Source organism: Amia ocellicauda, chromosome 2, assembly GCF_036373705.1.
Source record: "Amia ocellicauda isolate fAmiCal2 chromosome 2, fAmiCal2.hap1, whole genome shotgun sequence".
Taxonomy (NCBI): Eukaryota; Metazoa; Chordata; class Actinopteri; order Amiiformes; family Amiidae; genus Amia; species Amia ocellicauda.
The window spans coordinates 62,362,486-62,376,003 of record NC_089851.1 but is presented as its reverse complement, the minus strand read 5'-3'; the positions used below and the strand labels follow the sequence as shown (position 1 = coordinate 62,376,003).

General features: G+C 41.7%; 1 protein-coding gene across 1 annotated transcript in view; it reads left to right on the top strand.

The window, feature by feature from the left end:
• dpp6a (dipeptidyl-peptidase 6a) overlaps positions 1 to 13,518 on the top strand; it is a 131,795-nt gene that overhangs the window by 85,348 nt on the left and 32,929 nt on the right. The window contains exon 8 of the mRNA XM_066688218.1: positions 8,315 to 8,435. Within this exon, the coding sequence (XP_066544315.1) occupies positions 8,315 to 8,435 (121 nt within the window). The remainder of the gene's footprint in view (positions 1 to 8,314; positions 8,436 to 13,518) is intronic.

Sequence of the window (13,518 nt, the reverse complement as noted above, 5' to 3'; positions counted from 1 at the left end):
GCCGAGAGAAGTCCTGGTGATTTAAAACACCCTAACCCAGGCTGCACTGACCCAAACAAGCGCCCCTGATCACAATCTGCTAATGACATGAGCTGGATTTGGAGCGGCGAACCTCAGCTCAGAGGGCTTAGTCTGTGCTTCATTTTATATTTCTAATTTCTATATAGCTGTACATTTTAGTGTTTAGTTTTTGTATCTTCCAGGTGAATACTTGGACATTAGAATGAGGGAACATTACGATGTGCTGAAATGCGTTAAAGCCTGAGGAGGTCTGACATTAACAAACATGAAATGGTCAAAATCTTACATGGTTTTGGAAGAGGTCAGGATCTTTCCCTTCCAAATGCTCTCATAAACAGAGCCACACTTAAATTAGATACTTCCACAGTTGTAATCCCGTGTTGGCACATCATTAATTCAAATTCCCAAGGATTGACCTGTCACATAGGGCATATCTATATTGTGACACCATGTCGGGTTATAGATGGGGGATGAGGTACAGAGTCACGTGAAGGCAGGGAATGGGCTGAAGGAAGCACATTAATTATGTACAGTGAGCTGGTGAGGCAAGACAAAGAGACACACAAAACCAAATCAAAGTCTCACTCTTATTTGAGTCAATCTGAACATTGATCACAGGTCCCTCTCTAAACACAGAACAAATCATGAACACAAACACGACTAGACCTCTGTTTTGACAATCCTTCTCACACTCTGTGTTTGTTCTCTCTCTCTCTCTCTCTCTCTCTCTCTCTCTCTCTCTCTCTCTCTCTCCTCCTGCCTCTCCCAACTAACAAAGAGTGCTGACTTCCTGTTCTTTGTCAATCTGTACAAATGGGCAGATTTGGCCATAAATCCTAATCTAAAATAATTTTGTATACATTCTTTATTAGCTGAAACACATTTTTAACAGAGTATACATTCATTCTTAATTACCTAGTAGTAATTGACCTTTGCTAATGATGATTAAGTGCACTGTAAATAACACAAAGTCAGTTCCCTGTACAGTCTAAACCATTGTGTAAGTGAATAATTCAAGTATTCACAGCTTGGTCCTAAAACATTCTTAACGTGACACTTGTGTATCTTAATCTGAAATGTAATGATTACAGCTTAATTAAAGTTCTCATAACCAATTTGAATCAACAGTGAATAAGTAGTGTAGCTCATTATAACTTTTTATGTTTCTGCTGTGAAACTTGTGTCCCTGTCTGTGCTGGTTGTTGCTATTAATTTAGTTTTGTAGGTTTGTGCATTGTTTCTAACACCTTCTGTCCATCGAGGGGAAACATTATAAAAGGTGTGTTTGCCTTAAATCAGACGCAAGGCAGGGAATCGAAGCAACGGCATCCCAATCGATGTGCCTCAAGGAGCAAGCCAAGGGCAGCTCTGACAGCAGCTCTCTCTCTCTCTCTCTCTCTCTCTCTCTCTCTCTCTCTCTCTCTCTCTGTCTCTCTCTCGCTCTCTTTCTCTCTCTTTCTCTCTGTCTCTCTCTCTCTCTCTCTCTCTCTCATATAACCTTGGAGAACTGGGGGACATCTATCCCAGAATGCATCTGGATAGTTTCATAGGTATTTCTTCCCCTAAAGTCTGCCCCTTAGACTTTTGCAAGTTAGTCTATAATAATTCAACCTTGTCTAAAACTTTTTTAGTTAATCAATAGTGCTATACAAGTGCATATAGCACGCTTCATATGACAAAAATGTAAATACTCGTTTGAATCATGTAGGTCTTTATTTGGAGAATAATTTTCACATTATTTCACATTTCACATTTATGGCTTTGACTTTGATTGTTAGTCAAACCAATGCTGTCCTGCTACTGTTTACAGTCCCAACATGAACCTCACTTATCAAGAGACTTCATATTTAATCTCGAAGGAGCCGGGGTGTTAAATTCAGTGTTAGATTCAGTAAAACACTGAGTGTATCAGTGATAACAAGACCGGATAAAAAGTCTAATCCTGGGATTCACAATGTCTTTAAGCTTTGAATTAGTTCAGTAAAAAAAAAATGTTATGCATCCCTGGCTTTTGATATCAACTGTACTTGATGATAATTTGTGTTTTACACAAGTGTTTGTGAAATACAGACAGGAGAAGCTTCAATCACAATGCTCGGGATCTGTGATCGTTCGCTTCCCTTCAGTGTTGCGCTGCAGATGGTATCTTTTGCATGCATTATACAGAAAACAAACACACGATATACCATTTTAAGTTAAATATAGCATGTCTCCTCACTCGCTCAGAACTGCCAGCTTTGAACGTGAAAGTTGTCTTCATTTGCATTCAATCATTCCCTGGCTCATTTGCACTTCTTTTATGCTTGGTTGATGACAGCGGCTTGATTTGGTTGTTGACAGTAAGCCTCGGCAGTTATTGAACACAATCCCCACTTTTAAAGCTCTTCCAAACTGGCACACTTGTCTGTTTAAGGACCTTTGTTGTTGGATTAGTCACAGAAACTTCCCCTGAAGGATCTTGACTTCTCTAGTCTAAATAAATACTTTAAATAGCTAAATACATCAACAATAGTCTCACATTATGCTAATGAATAGTCAAGCACACCTTATAATGTAATCAATGTGAACTTTCCTTTTTAATTCTGGATCTTTTTTTAAAGCCATTTAATGTATTCAGTTTGCACATCTGCTACAATTAATCTATTCTAATGAATGTAGCATGAAAGGCTTTACTAGGTCATTCCCTTTCTTTGTTTTTATCTGGCATTATCTATGAAACCCTTCTAAATAAATGGAGTTTAAAAAGCCATTCAGTGCATTTATATTAACGGCCTAAAGTTGAACTCAAGTGTGTTTTGTTTTGTCAATATGTGTTTTAATCTTCCGATTAAAAATGCAAAATAGCGCACTAGGAAATATATTTTTTATCGAAATTATCTCACACTCGATTACATCTGTCCTGTTCCAACAACCACATGTATTAAAATTAATTATTTTCCACTGATTTACATTTCTGTTTTCAAAATTAATTTCCCTCCGCCATTATGCAGATCAGCGGGTGATTGGCACGACCCTGATCGCGCTGAGCAACACAGATAAGTGGGATCTTGAAAAAACTAATGAATTAGGATTGACTGTAAATGCAAACTCACTCCCTGCATCTAATTTAGCTCCCCCCCCCCTCAATTTTTCATTTTACGACACGTTTATTATTCCATTTAATTTGTTTTACCAGAATCTGCAGTGGTTAATGATTAAATAATTTCTAGGCATTAACATTTTAATAGATTGCAGTTTTATGTGACAATACGCTGTACAAAGCCACGTCTCCACATATGGTTGTTATATCCTTTTTGCAGTTTTACTGTTTTCACATACTGAAGTCAAACTGAAGAATTCCACTCGTTCTCTGCTAGCGTGCCACAGATTCAGGAGATTGACATTAATGGGACTGAGCTAACATGGGGGACTGAGCCAGTGCTGGGGTGATTTCCTGAGGGAAGTTTTTTCCATTTTGGTCACATCAAAGTATTAAAAAAATAAATTTTAGTGGATACAGTTCCAGGAGGTTTTGTTGTCCTGCTACCTGTCTTGACCCAATACATCAGTGATCCTCAAATCTGGTCCTCCAGGCCAGATTGCTTCTGATTCCACCCTGAACTCTTAATTAGTTAATTGATTTTCATTCCATCCTGAGCTCTTTATTAGATCATTTAACTAATTGTTCACTTACCCATTTCTTACTAAGTCCAATGCCGGTGTTGATGGAGATTCATCCATCCATCCATCTTATCCCTCTTATCCTGGTGAGGGTCACGGGAAGCCGGAGCCAGTGTGTTGATGGAGATGTTTTTTGGATTTAAAGACTGTGTGGGGTAATAGCAGGACGTCCAGTTGTGTAGCCAGGGCCGTTTTCATCACTTCGTGACCTTCACCAATCTCTGAATCATCTAACACTGTTGAGGAATATCGACCCATTCGTGTGGCCATGCGTGGCTGGCATTTGCAGGACTTCCACTCATTTTTAATTGATCTCGGGACAATTCATGTCCAAGGCCAGGAAGACAGACATTTCCCATTTAATAATCCCCCGGTGTTTGTACTGCATTTCAGCTTTTTCTGGACCATGAAATGCCTGTTTTCCTGTCTAGCACAGCAGAGCTTTTGAAATAGCAAGAGAGACATGTCTTTGAATACATATCTCCTGGTGGAGTTGACAGGCCTCCAAAACAGAAGATACAGAAGAGCAACAGAGATACACACCTGTTTAGGTAATGATTCTAGTAACAAGAAGAACACAGAGCAAAGAAAGAAATGCTTCTACAGTTTGCTGGCCACCACCCCCCAGGAGCACAGCGTTCACAGCAGGTCTCCAATGGTCTACGACTCCAAGATTGTCTATGATTGTCTGGATTGTAGTACAAGCTGTGTGTATCTGTGCTCATCTGCAAAATGTTCCTTTTTGACATGATGCTGATTTAATTGGAACTATTGCAGTTCCTAAAATGATTGGTTCCAATGCCTTCATTTGTTAGCAGGAGTGTATGAGTGAAATATCTGTGATTTTTCTATAATTCGTGCAACTTTCAACATTTCGAAGTGTGTCTGGGGCATAGAAGGACATCCATTTCCAGTCCTGGGGGGTGCTGTGGAATTGTCAAGCGAGTTGGGGGCATACATTATTGGGGGTGTGGGGGACGGGATTTAACATTCTCTAAACATTCCCTAAACCTACATCTGTGTCCAGTGTTGTCACAATCTTGTGAACACTGGGCCATATGGTCACCTTACCACTGAACGTCATTCTTAATGGAAGACCGATCCCGCGCTCTTGTAGCTGTAGTCTAGGTTGAAATGTCACATCCTTAGACACCAAAGAGCTCTCTGTATTTACAGCAGCCACGATTGAAATTAAAATGACACTTTTAAGTGTTCAAATCTGCACAAAGGATAGAATTGAACAGAAAAATCAGAGATACTTTACTTTGACACTCCTACTCACACCCACAGAGAAAAACAATAATTTTAGGGACTGCAAATAATTCCCATTTATCCTTTGCTCTGGCTTGAACTTTCCAGTCTTTATTTTCCTTATCGCTACTAACTTTTAAACTCAATCAGCCATACTTCAGATGTGTCTGCATAAGAGTGATGGTCAACTGTGTTTGAGACCAACTGGCACCGAAAACTGACACCCTAAATGACTTCCATGTTTTATTTTAGAAAACGATATCAAAATGCAATTAAAGTGATGCCTCATTATTAGGTATAGAAACTGAAGACTTCAAGCCCTGATAATAAGAAAGCGAAACCATGTAAGAGTACATGATTGTGGAGCGTTTAGGCCATAGGTACATTCAATCAAAACACAGAACAATCTAGACTTGAATTTATCATTCTTGTTCATGCAACGTTTCTTATTCTTGCAAGTCCTTTCAATATTTTCTCCTTTTCTTGTGGAGACCCTGCGTGCTATTCCTGTGACTCAGACAACAGAGGCTTAATCTGTGCACCTGTTGGCTCAGCCTGCCACCGTCTTGCGCCAGTCGGTAATTTGTTTGCCCAGCAAAAGCAATCTGCCACCTGGGTGCGGAGACGCGGATCAGAAAAAAGGCCCTAAAAGAAAGAGACTGCTTTTCTCAAGGTCACCTGACGCTAATTTGTGCTGAGAGTCGCCGGGGCTGGCAGAGATGAAAGTCTGGCTCTAGCACACACACACACACACACCGAGAGAGAGAGAGGGGAGGGTGCACAACAGGAGTGTCCATCACCTGTCTCTTGAACATTGATGCGCTGCTGGGTGGATTGGGCTCAGTGACGTCACTGCCCACCGTGCACAGCCAATGATGCCCCAGAGCTGTTTCTTGCTTTGATTCCCCCCCGCCCCCCATCCTCCCCAGCAGTGAAGCACAGATGGCGAGCAGTATATCTCGAATCAGCATCTGTGTGTAGAAAGAGACATTATACAATATATGCTCATCCTGTTATCAGTTCCATTATACAGTTAACAACAGCTAATATGGATGTGTTTGGGTTTTGGTTATGAACAGTGATGTTATAATTACTACTACGGATATATGTATTATTGTCATTGTCATTTCAATATAGTCGGTTATTATCTGTGTACTTACCCTTCATGCCCCGGCCTATACAAAAAAAGTGCTTCCTATCTATCTTTTCCTAACGCCGTTTCTTAAAGCAATGGGTTAATAATTCACAATTGCTAAAATGGTTCCAATTGAACCCTTTGGCAAAGTCGCACATGCCTGTGAAAAGGGAACACGACAGCAGATGCAGTTTGGCATGTTTCATTTAATGCTGGCATGCATTCAAAGCATCTGCTTTGCCATTAACAACACTTATGTCCTTTCAAATGTGATTCTTCTCATCTGATAGAGAACCTAGATAGTGTTCGTACGTCTCGGAGCAATCATCGAACTTCGAACTAACTATTGCGTTTATTTCTCCTCAAAAGAAGACCAGATTGAATCAAAACATCACTAATAACCGATTACGAACCTGCTGCCCCGTGACGGCGAGGGATTGAGCTTGTACTTTGGGATTGACTGGCAGGTTGAATGTGGTGTTTGTTCCAAGCCTTCGCATTCGATGGAAGAGACCAGTGGGACTAATTATTTAATGACATAGAGTTGCGTCAGTGAAATTGCGAGTGAAGATTAAATTCCTCTGCCAACGCTATGACCTGTGAGATTTGTGAGATTAGCTATGGCGAGCTCAGTCAAAGCATTTCACCGTTTTTGCAAAGCACTGCCATGATATTAATACCAACAGCTGCCTCCTGCTAATTGAAACGCAGCTGCGATGGTGAAAGGAAAGAGTTTGTGTGGAGTCTGCAAACTGAGCGAGAGAGAGAGAGGAGAGGGGGATATAGGATAAGAGTGGGAGTTACATGGAATGGGAGAGGAGAAGGGAGTAGGAGATACATACCTTTATTTTCTACAGCATTGAGTTTTAATTTGACTTTCTGAATGTGAACTTCAGTTTGTGTGAGAGAGGGAAGGAATTCTGCACTAGAGCGTTGACTGCAACCATCACACAAACACCTAATTAAACTCTGTCACAGAAATTCATTTTTATAGACTGTGGCTTGAATCGTCTGACCTTGTCCAGTAATTTGACATTCATAACAGTTGCACACACACATGGCCTATTCAGCTGCTGTTGAAGACAAAGTTAAACAAACCCGGAAATCTTTTCTCTGAATACAAATTGCCTACTGCTCAGTTTAGGGCCGCAGGAAATATTGATGCATTGAAACTGCACCTCAGAGCCGTGATTACAGCTGCCAGGCCATTCTGGTTCGCACAGAAAAGCTTGTTTCATCCTGAGCCATCGCAGCAGGGCAGTGGTGTGGCATCTACTGTGTGTGGTTGACTTGCAGCCCGTCGCACACTACCTGACGGGAGGAAACCGTGAACGGATTACACATACCGTGCTTCAAAACAATGAGGCAATTCCTGATAAAAAGGGAGACTTGTATCCAAAGTACACCAGGCTGAATAACTTTGTTGTTAAATGTAAAGTAATAAAAACAAATTGCTTCCACTTTTCCTGCCTCTAAGGAAATCATTATTACGGGTAAAAAGATAAGTGCTGAAATTCAATTATATCCTCGAGCAAACTTCAGTGAAACAGTAAAAATCTATCAAATTGTGTGGTTGTTGTCCGGGATTCTTTCCAGGATTTCTGTGCCGTAAAAAAAACATTCAAATCAATGACATAGGCTGTGGAAATGACTGAAAACCCTGTCTTTTTTCTGTTTTATTTCTGCGCTTTTGCTAATAGTATATTTACCCATTATGTTAGAATTTGTGTGTGTTTTTGGAAACGTGATTTGCTTCTTGCGTCCAACACCGGATGCAATTCCTTCCGTCGATGTGCTGGGGTTTATAACTGCATTTGGAGTTAGAAGGAAACTAAAAAGAAAGAAGAAAAAAAAATCATGGACTATCAACCAGCTGTTGAACCCAGTAATCCTACACTTCTTACAATCCTAATTTTTCTACGGAGAATTAGAAAATACAGTCGGAAGTCTCTGTCCTCATTTGACCTGCAAACTGATCAAATTGATGTATGATGTGCCCAGCGAACTGAGAGTTTTTGGAGTCACTGTAAATGTGTCCAATAGATATTCAGGAAGTCGGTTATAAACATAGCCGTGTGTACCTATCCTCGCCACCGCTGATACTATATAAAACATTCGATTCCCAAAGGAGCTGTAATGACGAACCAAATCTATACGCCATTCACAAGACTACCTGTTACGCCAAACTCTGAAATGTCCTTAGAGACTTGTACACCTTTCCAATCTGTTTCTTCGTCTTCCCTGCAGGTCTACATATTTGAGAATAACATATACTACCAGGCCACGGTGGACAGCAGAGCCATTCGCCTGGTGTCTTCTGGGAAGGAAGGCGTGATTTTCAATGGTCTCAGCGACTGGCTCTATGAAGGTAAGACAGGCCTGGGATCTTCTGACCTCGTTAGTCACAACAACCTTGTCAATTTCTTCTTCTTCAACACTCTCTTATCATTACAGCAAGTTACAGCTGTCACACAAATATGACATATTACTCTCAGTGCAAAATACAATATACAGCATTTGACCTAATTAGCACTAATCATATCAATGCTGTGTGCAACTGGGGCAGAGCAGCCTTAATTACCAGTAGTGTAGGTAATAGGAAGGTGATTAAAAGTGCAGGAGTAATTAGATGATCAGTGACTCTGGAGCAGTAGAGGGAGCAGACTCAGGTCAATTAGTGTGATTTAATGAGCAGATACATCATCAAACTGTTCTGATGTTCCACTGGTCCTCATTTACTGTTAGACCTGTCGTATCACTTCAGATCCAGGGGTGAACGACAGATGCATTTCAAGGTCGAGTCTTAGGTAGAGTTTGTAAAGTTCACCTGATAATATATATTTTTGTTTAAATTACCCCAAAATAGATCTCATGGACTTCAGAGTAATAGAACGAGTTGTTTGGTGCTCTCTGTGTGAAGCTAATATCGATCTATCTATCTCTATCGATCTCTCTCTCTATATATACTGTATATACACTCACCTAAAGGATTATTAGGAACACCTGTTCAATTTCTCATTAATGCAATTATCTAACCAACCAATCACATGGCAGTTGCTTCAATGCATTTAGGGGTGTGGTCCTGGTCAAGACAATCTCCTGAACTCCAAACTGAATGTCTGAATGGGAAAGAAAGGTGATTTAAGCAATTTTGAGCGTGGCATGGTTGTTGGTGCCAGACGGGCCTGTCTGAGTATTTCACAATCTGCTCAGTTACTGGGATTTTCACGCACAACCATTTCTAGGGTTTACAAAGAATGGTGTGAAAAGGGAAAAACATTTAGTATGCGGCAGTCCTGTGGGCGAAAATGCCTTGTTGATGCTAGAGGTCAGAGGAGAATGGGCCGACTGATTCAAGCTGATAGAAGAGCAACTTTGACTGAAATAACCACTCGTTACAACCGAGGTATGCAGCAAAGCATTTGTGAAGCCACAACACGTACAGCCTTGAGGCGGATGGGCTACAACAGCAGAAGACCCCACCGGGTACCACTCATCTCCACTACAAATAGGAAAAAGAGGCTACAATTTCCACAAGCTCACCAAAATTGGACAGTTGAAGACTGGAAAAATGTTGCCTGGTCTGATGAGTCTCGATTTCTGTTGAGACATTCAGATGGTAGAGTCAGAATTTGGCGTAAACAGAATGAGAACATGGATCCATCATGCCTTGTTACCACTGTGCAGGCTGGTGGTGGTGGTGTAATGGTGTGGGGGATGTTTTCTTGGCACACTTTAGGCCCCTTAGTGCCAATTGGGCATCGTTTAAATGCCACGGCCTACCTGAGCATTGTTTCTGACCATGTCCATCCCTTTATGACCACCATGTACCCATCCTCTGATGGCTACTTCCAGCAGGATAATGCACCATGTCACAAAGGTCGAATCATTTCAAATTGGTTTCTTGAACATGACAATGAGTTCACTGTACTAAACTGGCCCCCACAGTCACCAGATCTCAACCCAATAGAGCATCTTTGGGATGTGGTGGAACGGGAGCTTCGTGCCCTGGATGTGCATCCCACAAATCTCCATCAACTGCAAGATGCTATCCTATCAATATGGGCCAACATTTCTAAAGAATGCTTTCAGCACCTTGTTGAATCAATGCCACGTAGAATTAAGGCAGTTCTGAAGGCGAAAGGGGGTCAAACACAGTATTAGTATGGTGTTCCTAATAATCCTTTAGGTGAGTGTATATATCTAGTTGAACAGACAGAAGTCAGTCCTGTAGTTCACTGTAGCTCAATACTGTGTGCTCTGCTGCTCCACTATCTGTTGTTCAATTTTAGAAATGAGTCGAGCATTAAAAATGCAGTGGGAATTTTTGGAGCACGAATATCAGAGTGAGACGCTGTTTCTGAGACCAAAATACGAAGGATGAGAACAGCAGCTGCACTGTCAGCGTGAAAGAACATGACCATGACTTCAGACGTCCTCCCAGTCCTTCTACTCATATCAGGGTACAAAACAGAGCCAGGCCAACCGCACGGTGCGTGTGAAGGGTTTTGTGTGTGTGGTTTTTTTGTTAATTTTCTCCAGTCTGACATCATTCCGGCCAGTAATCGATGCTGCTGTTTAATTAATGACCCGTTCCTCAATACTGGCCCTGTTGCTTGAAGGAGATTTAAAAGCTTTAACGTTCGCCAAAGCTAATATTGGTCCATCACCTCTAAACTTTTATCTGGAACTATATTGCCAAATCTGACCACTGACATGCTATTATAAGGAAGGCGAAGTCTTCACAATTTGCTCCCTTTAATTATTTATAAGAGCTGATAAATCTTTAAAACTGAGGAATTTGATATTGACCCCCTGGCGTTAATCTCCGTCTTCTCTCTGTTGCGTTCATTGTAGTCCTCTTCACAACAGAAAGAAAAGCATGCTCGGCTCAAAGCAGTAGGAGCATTGATTGTCCTGCTGCCGTTTCAGGTTTCTGATTTAATGTCTGTATTATGGGACATTTCCTGTTGTGCATTTCGGCATTTCCAGCTACTGTGATTGAGCTGTTTTGTGTGCACGTGCTGCTGTGCATTGTGGGGAAAGATAATTAAATGAGCATGTTGTTCAGCTATTATCAGTGAGTAGCTTTTACTTGAAATATTTGTCACATGAATAGTTGCAGCTGTGTCTCTGGGGACGGTTCCCATGGAAAAACAAACACCACGACTGCCCGTCTTTAATTTTGTCACTGTTTATGATGGTGCTGTTGCCCGCTGTGCGAGTAACAGGTCACCGTCTCTGTGTGGTCCAGCCTGGGCAATATAGGTCACGATTCACGGCCAGTTTGAAGTCAATTAGCTGAGCACTAGATGAGCAGGTGGATTTGATTTGAAAGTTGGACTGATGGGAGAGAACAGAGGGAAGGAGGGGAATAGCATGTCTACTGTATGTATGTGTTTAGATTTTTTCTTCCGCCTTTTCTGCCGAGAGTCTAAAACCCCGCACTGCAATTACCTCAGCACTCGCTGAGCATCTCTCCCCTAAAATTGGCACACACTCCTGGTGTCGGGGGGGAGAAGGTGACACATTATTTTAAGTAGGCCACGAAAGAAAGTGCAAAAGGAGACGCCAAATCACGTGGATGGCTTAATGGTTGGAAAAGACCCTGTATGTGCCCTGCAAACAAGTGTTTCTGTTACGGGCGCTGATCTGAAGTGAGGTGACACTCCACTCTCCGTCAACTTTGGGAGCCCAGTCTCACAGCAGGGTCACATCTCTGCCTCGACAAAAGGAGTCACACACTCATCTGAAAATCTCTAATATCGAGCTTCCCTCGCCGTTTGTGTCTGGCCAGCATGATCAATGCCAGCCCATGACTCCACACACAGAGAAAGCGATGTCTATTTTTAACCAATCCTTTTCTGCCCATCCTCTCCGGGCCTAATTTGACAGTCCTCTGTGTTATTAAAGGCAGACTGCACGGCCAAAGCAATCCCATGACATTTATAATAGGCTGAGAAACAAAGGGGCTGTTCTCTGTCAAAATGGTATCCAGCCCTGGCTTGTTATTTAACCTATTTATTTTCGCCCCTTTGAAATGCCAAACATAGCAGCCCCGTTCAATACAGGCAGCCGCTCTGCACAACTTCTTGAAACTTTTTAAACAGACCTAATTCCCTCGGCTCACTTCCCCCACTGTTTTCAGTGTCTCAGCGCTCGTAAACCACAGCTGTAATCTAGCTGGCAATGTAGACCAAATCTTTTTCCTCACGGTAAGACACAGTTAAGAGATGATCTTCTCATTCGCTATCAGTGGATACTTTGTCATTAATACAGAACACATAATAATGCAATAACACTTTGTGAGCAAAATAAAAGTTTTTTTCCCTAAAAATACTGAAGGCTGACAAGAGACAAAAACTCCTCCTCCTGTCCTATTTAAAGTAGAGCAGCCAAGATTTGAGTTTTTCTCTCTCTGTGTTTCTTTTCTAAGCACCGTGTGGAAAGAATAACCTGAAACAACAGCCCTAATTAGCTGCAGCTTAAGTGTTGCGCTGGGTGGCAAGCTTGTCAGCCGCTGATATATAGTAAAGCCGCCGAGTCCCAATTGATTCTGCTCATGCATAATTAAACTAGTACACTTTGCAAGATTTTTGTTTCACTTTTAGTTTTTTTTTTTAATGACGGTAATTAAACATCTTAAGCCAACTGGGGGGAGGATTTTTATTTTTTGTCATCCTACATTTGTTTTCAGGATGTGTGTTTAAAGCCCCATATCGACTGCACAGGCCATGGCATGCCAATAAACTCCTGGACAAGCAGAAAGTGTCTGCAGAAGATTGTGAATTGGGTAATTGCAACACAATCCAATCGATTCACTTGTCACGTTACACGACAACCCAGCTAAAACAATCATGCTGTGGCAACATCGCAATGAAGCGAATGCAGAACGAGCAGAAGGGAAATTGTTGTTCAAGCATTGTAAGAAGCCCTTGTAAAATGCCTTATATGTAAGAGGTAAACGAAAATCACCAAGAACAAAAGCACGAGCGTGAAACTTTTTCTCATGTCCAAACCAAAACACAATCCCTCTCCAGCCACACACTACCACAGCTGTTAGCTGGGAATGGGCAGCGAAGGAAAAGCAGGCAACACAAGCCCATGTTAACCTGATAGGCTATGTGTGTGTTGTCTTGTTGGACATTGCATAGGTCTTGAGATCCAAGCTAGACCAACCAAAACCCAATCCCGATGTCAACATCAGAGTGGCCATCTTGAAGACGGACTTCGCCCAACTGGGAGGTGGTTCTGGATGTGGGATTGATGCACAATGAGAGTGGACAGCTTCCCTTTCATTTGATACTGAGCTAAGAAAGGAAGGGTGTGAAAGCCATTCCTTAGACATCAATGTCATCATATATGTCAATACCAAAATACAAGCAAACTACCTCTCACAGCACTGCCAGGGTGGAATATGCTGTCTTGGCACTGCTGCAGCGCACTAAGTG